The following is an 18,530-nucleotide window of genomic DNA, read 5'->3' as shown; positions in this document are numbered from 1 at the left end:
CATGTCCCATTGCTCTCAGGTTGTGGCTATCTTCTGGAGCTTATGCACTGAGTGACCCAGGCACTATCACCCGCTTGAGCCCCTGCTCAGTAGGTGATGGGCCACTGAGCAGCAGACAGGCTACTTGACAGTGGAGAAAGGATTTCCTTCTTCAGCGGTAGATCTGTGATACCTGTTTGTACCCAGATGAGCACAGAACCCATTGGGGTTTAATGATACACGTGAATAAGTTAAAGGTGAAAGGGTAATAAGCCGATGAGGAGAAAAACCCCTGTGGAATGAGAATATTCTAGATCTCTCGTTGAGGGAAATAGTGGCCATGCTCTTCCTCACAAGACTATAACTGTGGTAACATATAGCCAAAAAGGCTGAGACCTTTTTGAGGACCACGAAAACTAGGGTGGTAGAGGAGATCCTAATGCACTGATAGGGCACGCAGCTTCTACCGGGCAGGGAAATTTGTCCTCTGTGTGAAAAATGGAATAGAATGTTTGACTGGTTACTCAAATATTTGCATCCACACTGCAATTGGATCCCTCCAAAAATGAAGCTTCTTCTTCGAGCTGTCACCATTGAATAGTACTTATTAGTGGCCTCTCTTTGCCACGGTTCGCGTAATACCTGCAGTCATTTATACCAGAACACAGAAAACAACACAGCAACGAAGAGGGCACACTATTCCAGCTGCAAACACATTTTCTAGGTGGCATTCTTCATTCTTTTGCTCTGTATTATTAAAGGAAGACCTGGAACCCCTCCACACTTCATCCTACCCTGCCTGCACTCCACCCCACCCCCACCCGCCATCCTACAGCCCTACCCTCACCCCTTACAGCTGTGATCAAACCCTTGCCTCCCGCAGTTCAGCCAAACAGAAAAGGAATCTATAATGAAGGTGGAGCCTATAAAATTCCTTTCAGAGTTCTTGCCTGGCTTCTGGAAACGCACGCCAATACAAATTTTCGTGGCTTTATTAATATATGCAGCTATGCAACAGGGAAATGATAATAAAACAAGAGCCCTTTTGAGTCCAGTCCTTCTGAGTCCCAGGCCTCAGTGTGGGAGGCGGAGGAAGCTGGGTCAAGAAAGCAAAAGGGTGAGCAGAGGGGTGAGGGCTCTAAGGGGAAAAGGAGTTCCCAGAGGCTCTGGCCCTGGGGGTGTGAACCGGAAAAGCTCCTGCATTAAGGCGGGGAGCAGAGCAGCAACAGCCATTCAGGTGTGTCCCTCCAAGACCTGTAAGCTGTGTGTGAAATTACAAATGAATAGAAGGGTACATGCTAGTCAAAGAATGAGGGTAATGCCAGTTACGGTGGGAGAATCTGTTCGAAGCAAGTTCTTTCTTCTTGCTGAGAAAAGGATGGTGCTTCCAGAACTGCATATGGCAAGTTGCTACTCTGTCTGCCTGAACAGTCAGGTAAATAACACCACTGTACCTCCATTGAGTTTAACAAGACCTAGACCTTCAAGAAAATGATTCTCTTTGGTATATAAACATGCCACATTTTTATCTTATTAAAGTGATCTATTCCCTGTTTGTATAAGACATAGTTTTCACACTCCAAATACCTTCAATTCTCACTGAGTTTTCAAGTACTAAAAAAAGAGTCTAATTCCTTATTTAAGATTTAACTCCTGGGGTGCCTGCGTGGCTTAGTTGGTTAAGTCTCCGACTCTTGATTTTGGTTCAGGTCATGATCTCACATTTTGTAAGTTCAAGCCCCACATCAGGCTGTGCGCTGATAACATGGAGCCTTCTTGGGATTCTGTCTCTCCCTTTCTCTGCCCCTCCCTGCTTGCACTGTCTCTCTCAAAATAAATAAACTTAAAAAAAAAAAGATAGAACTCCCCCAGTTATGGGTTTTCTGTGTACGTGTGTGTACATACATATATACGTATACAGATACACATATGTACACATATATGTATACATATACATATACATGCATATCCCAAGAGTTGCTTAGGATATATATGGCATGAGGACAGTGATCTAGCCATTAGTTGTAAGCTCCATTACTAGTCACATTCATTGTAAGTCATTTCAGAAGCTGACTTACAAATACCCTTTGCCATCAGCTGAATCATAGAATGCTATGGCAAATGCAGAAATCAGACAGGTCAACTGCACTAGGGAGGTCTGTGTTAAATAAATTAGCTTTCATAGCTTTATATCTGAAAATTAAATGCTGTGCTCATATAAGCAAGGACAGGCTTTCATTTTAATACTAAACTATTCTGCATTTTCACTTAATTTTTGGAATTACAGAAAACATGACGGTGCTCACAAGCAACAAAAGAAAAAACAGTGAACCTGGACTGTATCAAAATTAAAACCTTTTGAGCTACAAATAATGCCATTAAGAAAATGGAAAGACAGTCAGCAGAATGGGAGAACATATTTGCCAATCAGGTATCTGATCAGGGGCTTATATCCAGAATTGCTAAGGAACTTTTACAACTCAAGACTAAAAAGACAATAACTCAAAAAGCAGGAAAAGGACTTGAACAGACATTTCTCCAAAGAAGATACACAAAATGGCCAATAAGCATGTGAAAATATCCCCAGCATCTTAAGTCATCAGGAAACACAAATCAAAACCACAGTGGAATACTAGTGCATACCCAGTATGACAGCTATAATAAAAAAGACAGGTAATAATAGGTTTTGGCAAAGATGTGGAAAAATTAGAACTCTCATACATTGCTGAATGTCAAAAGGTGCAGGAATGTCAAAAGGTGCAGCTGCTTTGGCAAATAGTTTGACAGTTCCTCAAAGTGTTGCATATGGAGTTACCATTGGATTCAGCAGCCCACTCCTAGGTATACGCCCAAGAGAAACTAAATATGAGTCCCAAAAAAAACTTGGACATAAGCGATTACAGCAGCCAAAAGTTGGGCAACAACCCAAACTTTCATCAATAAATGACTCAATAAACAAAATGTGGTATTATCTCTGTTTTATACCACATATAAAATTAATATTAATTATTGATGTATTTATTCCAATAATATTCAATGGAATATTATTCAGCCATAAAAAGGAATAAATTACTATAGATGAGCAACAAAGATGAACCTTAAAAACGTTATGCTAAGTGAGAGAAGTCAGTTACAAAAGAGCGTATATTGTATGTTTTCATTCATATGAAATGTACAGAATAGGCAAATCTATAAAGACAAAGAGCAGATTAGGGATTATCTAGGGTTGGCGGTGGTATGGGGATGGTTGAGGACTGACTGCTAATGGATAGTTCTTTTCAAGGTGATGAAAATGTTCTATAACTAACTGTGGTGACAGATGCAAAACTCTGTGACTATACTAAAAACCATTCAACTGCACAAAAGCCAACATTGCCCAAGAATAATCATGAAAATTAACAACAAAGAACACTGAAAAAAGCAGGATTAATCTGAGGCTCACAACCAACACTATCTTGATTTATTAAGTACATGTGTCCTTCTACAGAAAGGTTCCCAGATACCATTATTTCATAATAAGTTAAAAAGAACCTCTACTGAAGATGCTCTTTTTAAAAAATAAAATGTACATTTAATAGAGCTTTGTTCCCTGTCAGCCTTAACGTAGGCATGTTACTCAGATGGACAAAATTTATTTCTCTCATTGACCATTTCCTCGGCACAGGGTTTCTCAAAACTTAGCTGTCAGGTTCACTTGGAGGGCTTGCAAAAACACAGAGAGCTGGGCCTCCAACCTCAGAGTCTGAACAAGGTCCAGAGTAGAGTTCAAGAATTTGTATTTCGAACATTTCCCTATCCTCCCCCACCCATGCTGATTCTGCCAGTCTGGGGACCACTCTTTGAGAAGCAACGCCACAGCACATACAGAGTTGAGGCTGGCTAGGCAGAGTCCTGGCTGGGCGGGTCTTCCCCAAGACTCTACCAGAAAAGAAAGGTAAAAGTCATCCAAGGGCCAAAACGCATTTACATTCAATATTTAAATAACAGCAATTACCATAATCTGCTCCTCAAACTTTTGTGGTTCACACATATTGTTTATCTTCCTGGTTTCATGCCACCCCCATTCTTGCCCACCCAAGACGCATTTCTGGGGATTCTTCTCCCTCACAGCCATCCTATAAGACCGCAGCCATGTCTGCCCAACGTGACCTTATCCCTAGTGACAGAAGTTTCCACTGGTGGATCCCACTTGGAGCTGGGGCAATCAGCTGGAATTTGGAATTGGGACTAAGAAATTTCGTTTTGGCTCCTCTTTTGAATAAAAGGCAAACTCAGAAAGCTGCAAGAAATTGCGATTTTCCACCATGTGAACTGGGTAATCGAAAAAGCCCATCTGCATTGCACAGAGAAGCAGGGATGAGGTAGAGAATGAGAGCTTTCTGGTTTCCACATGGTCCTCCAAACTCTGGCTTCAGTGAGGGACACGCCTTTCTGCATCCCTCCCCTGGGGTTCCATAAGTTTACCCCAAACCTGCATCTTCTGTTAAACTCCCCTGGCTTGCCTAAACCGGCTGAAGAGGATTTATTATGTACAACCAAAAAGGCCTTAATTAAAACTGTTAATAAAGTCAATTTGGGGGTCTCTTTCCTCTCTGTTTCAGTTCACCCCAGAGATTAAACTCATCTTAAACTTCATCGCACCCAAGTTCACCTGCTTCTAAATATTTCATAGCTATGGGACACCTGGCTTCCTCAGTTGGTAGCATGCAACTCTTGATCTTGGGGTCGTGAGTTCGAGTCCCATGCTGGGGATAGAGACTACTTTAAAAAATTATAATAAATAAATAAATAAATAAGAAAATAAATTAATATTTCATAGCTGAAGCCCTATCTTACTCAGGAGATTCCCTGAATCCGACACCATTATGTATTTCAAATCTAGGGCCTGCTTGGATTTCTCTAGAAAGGCAATTATAATTTATTGTTCTCTCTAAGACTAGACCGGGATAAATAAATATAAATCAGAAATGAATATAAATCAATTCAGTTTCTTTCCTTGAGCAAAGAAATAAGAAAACCTATAGATGTGTTTCAAATTAAGGTCTAATATTAGGTTGTATTTACCATGGTAGATAAATTTAAGTGTTTAGTTTTTCATTAATGTTTCTGAAGTAACTTCAACTTTTATTTTTGTGGAATTCATATTTTTGAGATTGCATTCTTAACCCGCTACTTCTAGGTTCATCTACAAATACGTTACATTTGATGTATTTATTCCCACGCAAGCATGCGGCTCCCCAAAAGGAGAAGGGGCGTTTCTTTATCTCTGTGTGTCCAGCTACTTCTCTCACCGCACAACAGAGACAAAACAGATAAAGTTTTGTGTTGCCTTCAACACTGCATCTCATTTGCAGCAACACATCTGTTCCTTAAGTTTGTGAGGTCACTAGACGTTGCAAAACCGGGGTTTAATAGTGACAGGATTCTCTTTGTCTAATGTTACACATCCTCTGTATTGAACTTAGGATTTTGGCCTCCTTAAATCAAGACTTCTGGGAATTATCTTTGGCAACTATGCGCCTTAGCAAAAAAGTCTGATTGTTTTGGCTGCCTTGTGTCACATAACAACAGGTAGTCACAGACATCCAGCAGTTTCCTTAGAGTGGGTTGCTTTCTTTATGGTAATCAATTTACTTGGCCCAGCTGTCAGGCACTTGACTTCCCAATTAACAACTGGAAGCAGAACTTGAGCCGCAGGAAGGAAGAAAACTCAGATTTTCCCAAACACACAGTTAATGAAAAATTTAGCCTAGCCTCCACCTCATCTGTGTTTTTCCCATAAAACGTAAATGTCAATTTGGAAAACAATATACCTACAGACATTTCTCCACACAGGAAAGTTTCACATGATATTTCACTAGGCCCTGTGCCCAACATCCATCACTAAGGAGTCAACATAAATTAATTTAAAACTGGAAATGAGGCAGCCAAAATTGTTGACCAGTTTCCTTGTATTAATTCAGTGAAAAGACTAAGAGTGCCTGCACTACAGACCACAGCTTCTAATCTCAAGGAAATAAGCAACACAGAAGAAAAATCCTTTTATTCCACATCTTCTCAAATCTGGAAGAAGGAAAAAAAAATGTATACTAATGCATGGGGCATACTTTTCTCACCCAACTCTTCCTGGCCAAAAGGATTTTTCTCCATGCCACAGAAGACTATAAATGAAAATCAGCAAGGCAGGAAGCAATAGGGACTCCTGTTCATAAGAACGCCTGCAGAAGGGCTTTGTGGGTATCAACCCAGGTGAACCTAATGCAGCCTTGACTAACCTGCATGTGTGCAAGGACATCCATGTATGGACAAGAGCAAGACCTCTTGTCCATAGAGGGACGGGAACTATCACGGGAAAGGGGATTTGAAGACACCAACAAGTCCTTTACTTGGATGTCTTTCAGTGTATGAATCCCTGAAATTGCTAAAATTACATCTTGAGGAGAGAGAGCATAGGAAGTTTTTGCCTAACATCCTTCCAAAAGCACTGCTTCATCCATGATTAGAAACTCTAATATCCACTTTAAACCCAATAAAGAGTGAGTCCTCTTTACTCTGTGGCTTAGGAATGGAAGAAGCTTGTTTTTAAGTTACATGTCTTGTTTTAGGACTAACTTGGAAACTTCTTCACAGTTTAACCTGATCATAATCTGCTAGAGGGTAGATGTGTGGAGTTCTAAGTGCAAAATGCTTGTGGAATGGAAGCCACTGCCCTGGTCTGCCTCTACTAGATCATAACCATCTAGAAGATAGGGGCTGTGATGCATATCCTTTTGACCTAAGTCTCCTGCAAAAAAAAATGTTGGGGAATTTTTTCAGGACTAAAAAAGAGTTATGTTAGTCGTTCGAACAAGTTTTCACTTCCACGCTAGGAAGCAGGGCAGATGCCCTTTGGAAGTACGACTGTGTCATAACATTCAACTGTTGTTGAATAGCACATGTACTCAATGTAAGTCAACATAAACATTTAGAAGGGTCACTGTTGTCTACAAATATCAGTAAATGTGCAAGGCTGTATGACCATATTCTATTTGAGAGATATCATTATTATCTAGGAAATGATTTCATACTTGAGCGTCTCAAATCACATCTGTTCAAAGGGTCAGGATAAAATGTCTTCCTTAAAGAACATCTTTTCACAGGACACCTGGGTGGCTCAGTCGGTTAAGCATCTGACTCTTGATCTCAGCTCAGGTCTTGATCTTAGGGTCGTGAGTTCGAGCCCTGACCTAGGCTTCACACTGGGCATGGAGCCTACTTTAAAAAAAAAAACAGTTTCCTAAAATCTCATTGCATATTATCTTTTGGTGCCACCCCAGCTCTCCCTGCTCACAATCCTGGTTGCATAACAAACTCTGAAACAGAAACAGTATCCACTAGGATCCTACCAACAGGAGTTACTGCTGATAGAGGGTCACTGCCATATGAAAGCCTATGCTACACAAGAAGAATCAGAGAGCTGTGTGATCCCTTTGAACTGACTGGAAAAACAACAGACATTATACTCTGTCACTGAGACTTTTCGACACAGGAAGGAGGGCTCAAATATATGAAAATATGTTGGTCTGAACACCATTTTTTTAAACTTTCAGCTTTCGGCAATCAGCACAATCTTGCTAGACCTCCCATCTGCTAAAAAGAAGCTGAACCATCACAGTGAAGTTTAGAAAAAAGGGGCTATAATAAGGATGTAATAACTGTCTTATGCTTTATCTACAATAAATCATATTCCCCTGAAGTTCCAGTGTGTTCTAAATTAACATCAAAGGAAAGAATTCTTAACCCCACCAACTGGCAAATACAGGAATTTCAACTGCTCTGATATAATGGCTCTAAGTAAATCACTATTAATTTCTTACTTCCCAACCTACTGGTCAACCAGAAACACAGTCAGAATTGCTGATGAAATTACCAGGAATGAATATCCCTAATGTATTTCCTGCTTTCATCCTCCAAGCACAGCAAGTTACAAACTGAAAGGGCTTTTGATTCATATTAACATTTTGAATATAGTTTCTAAAAATCACCTTTAGTGAACTGAGGCTGGGATATGACTTGGTAAGTATTATTATTGATGTAACTTTTCTTTCCACGCTCTGAAAGTCATACTTTTGAGTTCAGAAGACCCTAAATTTTTACCTGTTTTGAAGGCACATATGGGAGATTGCATGGAAAAGAACCCAAAATACATGAATTTCAAATTATAACCCATTTCTCCTACCGCTGACAGGCTGGGATTACATTTAGATATGATTAAAATATTATTCATTCATCCCAAGAACTTAGATTAATTATTATAATATTCCATTATGAAATTTTCTCTTCATAAAATCTCTTATTGCCACTCTATTGGTAATTACTTCAAGTGCCATCTCAACTGCTTATTAAGAAAAATATTTTTAATGGTTCTTAACGAATACAGTATAAATACACACAGAAAGAAAGGTCCTCTATTAAGAAAGAATAGATATTTTGACCAATCAGCAGAAGTGCTTTGAACGTCATTAGAACCCACTTAAGATTATGACCTGCATCATCTTAGAAAGCAACAGTGTCTTCCAACAATTTCCAGGAAAAGAAGGCTGTATTTCACAAGACAGGTACACAGTTAACGTCCGCAAACAGACTCGTACACACGACACAGGAACGTGAGCCAAGTCATCCAGTCACTCCTGAATTCACCTCAATAATGTGATGTTGCCACCATTAGGCTAATTACAACCCGTGCAGGAAGGAGCCCAGCTGACTTCAAACGAAATGAGCAGAATGTGGATATTTTAGAATAAACCAAGTACCTGATAGTTTCATGAGAAGTTCGGACGCTGCTTTGACTGACATATCCGGCCTTAGCACGTTCCCCTTCCCCTCCTGGGGCTTAAGGGTGTCCTCAGCGATGCTTGGGGCTGACACTTCAGATTCCGGGCTGAACACATAGCTGGACCGAGGCAAAGCTGCACTTAAGGCCTCTTCTTCCTTCGGCTCCTCTTTCACTTTAAAATTAAGATTCATGGGCTCCTTCTGATTTGCAGCTGTCAGAAGAAGAAAAGTATTGTATATATACATATACAAAAGGCCACTCCCCCTCTTAGCTGCCCCCGGACTTAATGAGATATGGAATGCACAATCAGTGTGCCAACAGCAAGAGGGACCACAACCCGATCAAAACAGGATGGGACCTGGGCAGAAAAGAATACAACACGCTCCATGAGCACAGGACTCTGAAGAGTGTGGGCTTCTGAATCTTTGGAACCCCTCATAGTTGAAGAAGTGCTGCCTCTACAAAGTGGTCATTTTCTCTCTGGTTTCCCCAAATGTCTTCTTTCCTGTATATGCTGCTGCCTCCCTGACCTATGAGCATTCTTCCCACTTAATCCTATTATAAAATAATGCTTTCAGGCAATTATCCTGCCAGAAAATATTCAATAGAAACATGAGTCAGAGGCAGTCCCCAAAGCCGAAACCTGGGGTGGGGTGGGAAGGTGACGAATTTGCCAGAGAAAAGCTCAAACTAGAGATATCCCACTCTTGCCTTATTATAAACTGACGTTCCTGACCCTCGAACACTGGGGCACGCACTTGGAACTGTTTTCCAGTCACGGTGAATAAATCCGCATCTGTGGTTCAAGTCATTTCTAAGCCCACGATGGGCATTTTTTTTTTTTTTAAGGATTTTATTTTTAAGTAACCTCCACATCTAACGTGGGGCTCGAACTCACAACCCCAAGATCAAGAGTCACACGCTTCACTGACTGAGCCAGCCAGGCGCCCCTCACAATGGGCATTTTTTAAAACAAATGCTTTTATCTTGAAATAATTTTGGATTCACAGAGAAGTTGCAAGATGGTTCACGGAGTTCCCATATATTCTTCGCCCAGCACTCCCCGATGCTCATATCTTACATAACCATGATGCATTCGTCAGAACTAAGAAATTCACATTACTATGATCTAAACTCCAGATTTTATTCAGATTTCACCAGTTTTTCCACTAATGTCCTTTTTTCCATTTTTAGCATGGGTGGTTGGTGTGGAGTGTGCGGTCAGGGCAGAGCTAACTGGTCTATTATGGGATGGATTCTGTGGCTTGGCTACACCGTAACAAGCCTTCCCCAACTGAGCTACTCACTCCCTGGGAAAGACCAAGAAGGAAGACAAGCATCCTCTTCCACCACTGGCCACTTTCCCGGGCATCTTGCTCCCCTTTAATGGGCCATGCAGTAGGACCTTTAGGTTGGTTATGTTAGATGTGTCGGTCTTTTGAGAAAGAAGATCTCTTCCTAATATACATTTCTTAGTAACACTTATTAGATGAGCCAAAAGCCCATTCCCGCTTAACACAAAAGAAGATGAAGATAAATCCACAAAGCTTTTGACTTGTTGCCCACCACCTACCCTAGCCTATACACAACCATAAAGTCCTTTCTCCCTTGTTCCCTCTAAGGATATACATTCTGGAATCACAAGTTTACACAGATCAGCATATTTAGAAACTGGAACTTGGAAGGCTAACGTGACATTTGGAAGTGTTACCACCAGAAAGATGCACAGCTGGCACTAGAACCTAGTTCTACGAGCTGCCCACCCAAGGTTCCTTATCGACCTCCACCCTTACCTACCTCCACCTCACCACTCCTCCACTTCGGGTCCCTGTGCTATAAACAACACGTGAATGTAATTTGACCTTCAAGTACCACCTTCTCAATGAAGTCTACCCTGACTATCCTATTCAGAATTGCAATCCCCACCCCATAGTACACCTAGTCTCTCCTACCTTACTCTAATCTTCTTCTTTTTTTTCCCCAAAATACTTATCACTTGATAACTTATTGTTAAGGATTTAATTGTACCCACCCCCACCAGTTCTTATGTTGAAGCTCTAACCCACATTGTGGCTGTACTTGGAGGCAGGGAAATAATCAAAGTTATAAGAGGGCATCAGGGTGGGGCCCTAACCCAATATGATTGATGTCCCATAAGAAGAGACACCAGGGAGGCACGCACACAGAAGGAAGATCATGGGAGGACACAGCAAGAAGGTGGACATCTTCAAGCCAAAAAGGGTAGCCTCAGAAGAAACCACACCTGCCAGCACCTTCATCAGACCCCCAGCCTCCAGAACTGTGAGAGATAAGTTTCTTTTGTTCAAGTCACCAGTCTTTGATATTTTGGTATGGCAGCCCAAGCAGACTAATCACATACCGTATAATTTTGTTTTTATTTATTATATTAACCATTATGGTCTGTTTCCCTAACTCAAGGGTAGGCTTCAAGAAAGCAATGACCTTAACATTGATGTATCTTGAGTGCCTAGAAGAGTGCCTGGCACATATGAGGCGCTCAATATGTATTTGTGGAATTAATAAAATACGGTAGCTACAAATTAGTGGCATCTGATGGTGCTTCACTATTACCTGTGGAAAACAAAAACTAAGAATCCCAAAATATCAGAAGTGCTTTCCTTGGATCTGATCATTAGACTGGGAAAACGACCTAGAGATAAAAGCTTTGCTATCTACACCATAGCACTTACTGAGGTATCTGTGAGTAATCATTCACTTGGACTCTGACATTACTAAAGGAGGAGTCCAGAAAAATTTCAAGAAAAGAGGTCCAAATCTGGCCCTTTGGGGTACCTGCCTGGCTCAGACAGTAGAGCATGTGACTCTTGATCTCAGGGTTGTGAGTTTGAGCCCCACGTTGGGCATAGAGATTACTTTTAAAAAATAAATAAAATAAAATAAAATAAAATAAAATAAAATAAAATAAAATAAAATAAGATAAAACAAAATTTGACCCTTTGGGGACAATGCCATCAGAATCTAAACCAAAGAGAACAACGATAGTCTCTAAAGCAATCCTCATGTATTTCTGACCTCAACCAGGAGGGTGCCTCCTAAGAGGACTTTGTTTATTTAGCATACTTCTCTCCTTTCAACCACTTTTGGTGAAGGGGGTGGGAGGGGTTTGCTAGCCATCTCCTAAACCCTCTCTGGCCCTATTCCTTTCTTCCAGAACCCTTCATAAAATCCTTTTCCAAAAGTATCCTAGTTAGTCACAACAGAATAATTAAGTGGTGTTTTGTCTATTAAGTCTAAAATTGTGATTCTTTGGGAAGGAAGGAATAATATACAAAGTTATGTACTTTTAAAAATGTTCTGTATCTTTTATTTTAAAACTTTTTAAAGTTCTAAGGTGAGGTTAGGAAAGAGATAAACTATCGAAGCCCTAGAAGCAAAATCCCAATTTCTAGAGAGAGCAACCTTAAGCTGACACTCTCTGAAGATATAACCAGCTTCTAGAAGTTATTAGTTACGATACATGCATACATACATAAGATTTCAGAAAAAAAATTAGCATTGTTAGTACAACTCACATTTAACAGAACTTCAGTAAGACACTTATAAAGACAATAGGCAAGCTGGTATGTTGCTGGATTATAAATGTGCAGACATTTCATTCTGCATGGTTTTCATTCTGACAATGTCAAGAATGACATAAAACTAATAACTTTCTGGGGAAATGTAAATATAGTTAACAGATCACACACACAAAAACAATGTGGGAAACACCCATTTGCCCAAGTTTTAATTTCCCAAACACTTGTAATTTCCCAATTTAATTTCCCAAACAGATGTAAAATAGAAATATGAAGGCTACCCTCTTATTAAAAAAACTTTTTTCTGTTTATTTATTTTTTAGAGACAGAGAGAGAAACAGAGCACGAGCAGGGGAAGGGCAGAGAGAGAGAGAGAGAGAGAGAGAGAGAGAGAGAGACAGACTCCGAAGCAGGCTCCAGGCTCTGAGCTGTCATCACAGAACCTGACGCAGGGCTCGAACTCACAAACTGCAAGATCATGACCTGAGCTGAAGTCTGACACTTGACCAACTGAGCCACCTAGGTGCCCCTACCCTCTTATCTTTTAATTACCAGAAAAATTTATACTAAAAATAGTACATAAAGCTTACATTTTAAAATTAATCTGACTGAATAATTGCCATAGTTTTTTATTATCTTGCTTTTGTTTTTTTACTTACTTTCAAAAAGACCCATTCCCTTTCTACAGAAAAAGGTCGAATTAAAGACGTTTTCTTTTTTTTGTTGTTTGGGGAAACCGCTATGAAAAAAGGAACAATTTACAATTCACTGCCTCGTCTTTACTTCATTCTTCCCAACACAAAAATCTGTGCGCATATGGAACTCAATTCGTAAAAGACTTTCACAGCCTTTACCCTGATTTCTGTTTATGTATCTTAAAGTTTCCAGATACTCCACTTTTAATGCAGTGAGGAAGCCCCATAATCAAGAGGCCTCTGTTCCCAACATTTTAGGACCTGAGCTACTTTGATTATAAATTACGTGTATCTGTAAGTTCACACACTCAAATAGAGCTGGGCTGCCATTTAAAGGAAATAAATCAGCTTTTTGAGGATTTAAAAAGGATGTAAGATAAAGATTCATATGGGAAATGAATAGGAAAGCCACTGGGATAAAATTATCCCAAACTTCCAATTATAATAGGCAAAGATTAAAAAAAATACACACACACACATATATATATATATATGTATATATATATATATATATACATATATATATATATACATATATATCCCTCTTTATAGCAAAGGGTGATCAGTTCACGCTGAGACCCCTTCTAAGTGCCCCAACTCCCCCAGGACAATTCTATAAATGTCCTTAATAATAATGCACACACCTAGCATTTGAAAAGTTAACAAAAATTGGTCCTTCCATCAATCACAAGAGGTAGATATTATTACTACCCTTATTTTATAAGTGAGGGAACTAAGAGCCCAAGAGGTTAATAAACCAAACCTTCCAAATCACAGAGACACTAGGCTTCAAGGTTTCTGGCCGAAAATGCACCCAAGCTCTCTCCTTTTCCTCCAAGTGCTTCTGAGAGGGATACTACCCTAAGAGGTTGGGCTATGGGCTTTGGAAATAAGAGATATGGAGTGAACTAGGCTTTGTTAATTAAAGGGAAAAGTGGGACATGACCTAGAGGTAAGGGACAGAAAATGTCCCTTTCTGCAGGAAGGAATTTTGTCAACATCTAAGAAGGTGGAAGAGGAAGAATGGACTGCACCATGGCCGCTGCTCTTCTGTTTTGTCCATTCCCTCCAGGGAAGGAAGAAGATGACACTTTCCCTGCATTTAATAAGACAGGACTCTCTTTCAGCTCAGAATCTGGCAATTGTGGGGGGCGCCTGGGTGACTCAGTGGGTTAAGCGTCTGACTTCGGCTCAAGTCACAATCTCACAGTTCTTGGGTTCCAGCCCTGTGTTGGGCTCTGTGCTGACAGCTCAGAGCCTGGAGCCTGTTTCGGATCCTGTGTGTTCCTCTGTCTCTCTCTGCTTCTCCCCCTCTTGTCCTCTGTCTGTCTGTCTCTCTCTCTTTCCCAAAGATAAATAATAAACATAGAAAAAAATTCTTTTTAAAGAATCTAGCAATTTTGTGAATGCTGAAATGCTACATGAAAAAGGTAGGCCATGAAGGATTTTATTTACTACCTCACCCTTCAGCACAGCCAGGCTCTTGGACTTGGAAGGGGCCACAGATTGGTGGTTTTCAAACAGTGTTCCAAGGAATCCTAGGATAAGCTTCAAGGGTCCCAACAAATGTTTGTTTCAAATTTAAGTTTTTAAGATTCTTTAAACTAATTTAAAACTTAATTTAGAAATGTGCACAGTCATGTGTGTTGTAATGGAGACCCCTAATTTTTACTTGTGTTGACAAGTTAATTGAGTTTCGTATCACTTGTAACGCATTGCCTCCCATTATTACAGGAGTGGCAGAGCTCTAGGAATACATCATTAATAAGGAGGAGACTGGCTCTGCACTGATCTTTCAAAAAATTCAGGCCTGCGCATGTATGTCCATGTAAAACTGTACAGTTGTGATCCTCCTGGAGTCTATGTGCCTGCCTTACATCATCAGGCTTTCTCACCCTCAGCACCACTGACATTCTGGGCAGGGTAAATTTGCCGCGGAGGGCTGTCCTGTGCACTGTAAGATGTTTAGCAGCATCTAAGGCCTCTACCCACTAGATGCCAACAGCACTACCCCGTCATGAAAACAAAAACTCACTGCCAGCTGTCCCCCATGCACACCTCTGGTTGAGAACCACTACCTTAAATTAAATGCCAGGGTGGGTTCAAGTGTATCTACTTTGGTGAAGCTTCCGATCGTGGCCGACAGACAGACAAGTGCAGATACACAGATATATCTAGTCTATCATTTACAAAGCACTTAAAGTGGACCAGGAAGTATGCTAAGTGTTAGTTTATTTGAAATAATTTATTGGCTCTTCACAGCAACCGTACTACTGTCCCATTTTGCAGCTGAGGAATCTGAGACTAGAGAGATTAAATAAATTTCCAAATAACAGTCCATGGAGCAAAGCTGAAGTGGTTACTATTGAATCACAAGTGGCTTTCCTGCATAGAGAAAGTGTTAAATGCTTCTGGTCTTATGATAAGGAACGAGGGCGGTTGCTTAAATGCTGTCAACTTGCAAGCAAAAACTTTTCACTATTATACTCTTTTTTCAAGCAGCTGAATAAATTTAATTAAGGGCATCTTGAGATTACAAGGCGAATTGTTACACATCTACTCTCATTGGCCACAGCATCCCTGTGTAAGTGGTGTTTCTTGAAAGTGCAATCGGCAAAATAAATTCAGAAATGTCCTAGGGGCTCACGCTGGTACATGGCCTCTCTCGACCGTAACATTAATTGCATGTTGTGTGCTTATCACGCAGCAACTTGGCTCTGGTTGCTGGACTGTTTGAATAAATACATACAAGAAATGTGAACTTAAAAAATAAAGTTATATTAAAAAAACACACATTCTGTGTGTTTTACATATTGAGTCTGCACTTCAGATTCTGTTTGAAAAAAATGAGTTTATTCTTTAAAAAATGAAGTGAAAACCATTACTGTTTCCGCTTCCTTTATTTCATGATAAGTAAACACAGGCTCAGAGAATGATATGACCTGTTGAAAAGCACACAGATCATTAATGACAGAACCAGAATCAGAGCTCAACCCCCCATATTACAAATAACTACCCAAGTCCCCTTAGCAGTATATGTGAGTACATATGATCTGGCAGGACCTGGGATTATTTGACAACCTGATACACTTTAGGTGAGAAAAAAAATAAACTGCCTTCTAAAATTATAAGGAAAGCCAAGATTTAGTTCAATAATAATTAATTATAGTGGAGCATTGCTTTTAGATGCTAAGCATATTATATTCAAATAGAATGTTTAAGACATTAGCTAAATATTTTTAAATGTTGCTCTCTAATAAGGTAAACTACTTAATTTGCCTTAAGTAGTTTTATAATTAGTGTTTAGCGAAGTTTTAACCGTCTCATATTTCTCATTAATCCCCACCTGGGCTCATCTTTATTTCTGTATCAGTGTCCTCAAAGCAAGACCACACAGGTCCCCTATGACAGCTACAACCACAGTACACACACAGTGACAAAAGGGAAACAAAACAGCCTCCAGGGCAGGGTCAAGGGTAAGAACAACGAGCGGTGCCTCAAGAACTGTAAAATAAATAAATAAGGTTTTCCTCCATGAACTAAACTAGCAAAATCAACACATCATGAGCAAAAGTAGCTATCTGCAGTAATATGCTTAACAGACAGGGTATCTCCCATGTCGAGAGCAGGAAGGACAAGTCCTGAAGAACCAATCAAGGCACGAGTAGATGTGAAAGAAAGCTGCATTTTAAATTTATTCTATTAACACGTACAAAGAATGAAATGTATGAACAGCAGTGAAGTGATTTGTATGTATGAACAGCATGAAGTGATTTGAGACTTGAAAAAGAAAACCTAAAGATTGGATAATATGTTTCCAACACTTTTCAGGGAAGTTGGTGACCATCTGCCCCAAATGACATCTCCTCTTGATTGTTATACTTGTCATTTTAAATTACCATGCTGACATTCTGGTTTACACATCAGTTGTTAAATGATTTTTGTCATTGTGGAACACCCAGAGAGTTTGAAGAACTCTAGGCTGTGGTAGACTATAAAATGGCCATAATGGAGGGGCGCCCGGCTGGCTCAGTCGGTAGAGCATGTGACTCTTGATCTTGGGGTCCATGCGACTCCTGATCTTGGGGTCGTGATGCAGAGCTTACTTAAAAAAAAAAAAAAAAAAAGAGGCCATAAGGATTCCCTCCCTGAAGCCCCACCCCCTTGGAATGGGATTTTGCAGCTCCTCCCATCAAGAGATGGAGTCTATTCTCCCACTCCCTGAATCTGGGCTGGAGCTGTGACGTGCCTTGGTCAACAGAAGGTGGTGGAAGTGAGGTTGGGCCAGTTCCTAGCCTAGCCTCCAAAGGCCTTGTGCACTTCCACTCTCTCCTTTGGAACCACGCCCGGCTGCCGTGTGAACGAGCCTGGCCTAGCCCACTGAAGGGTGAGAGACTCTGAGGAACAGGGAGAATTCATCCCAGCTGAGGCTATGCTAGACCAGCCCTCCCCCAGCCCATGTGGCCACGGACTTTAGATGGATGGGTCAGCCTCGAGAGACCCAAAGAAGCACCCTGCTCAAACAATGTCCAAATTGCCAATTCACAAAACCCTAAGCTAAGTAAATGGCTATTAGTTTGAGCTGCCAAACTGTGGAGTAGTTTGGTACTGAACTAACTGTGTGAGACACTCCAGTTCTCAGACTTGGCCTTACAAGCTGAGGGCCTGGAACACGGGACTCGAGACCACACCAAGGGACTCACAGCCTTCAAGGCTCCCTTTGAACAGCTGCCTCCTTTCCGCAGACCCCCCTCTGCTCCATCTTCTTTCTTCTAGCACTATGGAGCTGATTGTGAATTTGCAAACCTTTTTTAAGTGAAGTAATATCACAGCCTCAGAAAACCTGACTTCTAGGATGTGACTAATGGAATATCTTTCCTATAATCCATCATGAAATGCATCGTGGATGGTACAAAGATAAAGATGTTACAAAAGAAACATTATCTGTTCCCTTCCTCCCACCCCAACACAAACCACAGCAACTTGAAACAGTTCAAGAGGCAAGACTAATAATACACAAGCAATAGAATGAACTACGCAAATAATACCACCACCAACCTGAGCGATAAAGACTCTAAATATCACTGGCATTCACAGGGGGTGGGACGGTTGGCAGTAAAGACCAGAATAACAGGAAAAGGCTCTACTGAAGAGGGGGGAACCAAAATATTCTTTGAAGGATGGCCAGCATTTGCACAGGCCACACAGTAGGGGTGGGCATCACAGGACTGGGCCCCAACATTGCTAGAAATTCTCTACAAAGATGCAGAACCACTGCGTGTCAGAGGTGCATTAAAATAGTTAACTTAGTTTTAAGAACAAAATTATTCTTTTTTGAAAATTCTTATTCCGCCCCTCCCCCATTTTACTTAAGGGGGAAGATCTATGGGACGCCACAGTTCAAATTACCAGACCCCTGGAACAACATGAGTGAAAGCAGAGAGACGGTAGTGAGAGGGGTGTTATGTATGAGCTGGTGAGGAC

General features: G+C 40.7%; 1 protein-coding gene across 9 annotated transcripts in view; it reads right to left on the bottom strand.

Annotated features, from left to right (window-relative positions):
- The window catches only part of ZNF827 (zinc finger protein 827), a 173,217-nt gene that overhangs the window by 98,574 nt on the left and 56,113 nt on the right, over positions 1-18,530 (bottom strand). For 8 of the 9 annotated variants that reach the window (XM_027066848.2, XM_053216901.1, XM_053216904.1 and 5 more), the window contains exon 5: positions 8,772-9,005. The exons of the other annotated variant lie outside the window; for it this stretch is intronic. In XM_027066848.2, the coding sequence (XP_026922649.1) occupies positions 8,772-9,005 (234 nt within the window). The remainder of the gene's footprint in view (positions 1-8,771; positions 9,006-18,530) is intronic. 9 annotated transcript variants of the gene reach the window in all.

The sequence above is a fragment of the Acinonyx jubatus genome, chromosome B1 (genome assembly GCF_027475565.1).
Source record: "Acinonyx jubatus isolate Ajub_Pintada_27869175 chromosome B1, VMU_Ajub_asm_v1.0, whole genome shotgun sequence".
NCBI lineage: Eukaryota > Metazoa > Chordata > Mammalia > Carnivora > Felidae > Acinonyx > Acinonyx jubatus.
Note: the sequence above shows the minus strand (reverse complement) of the source record. Positions and strands in the feature narration are given on the sequence as shown.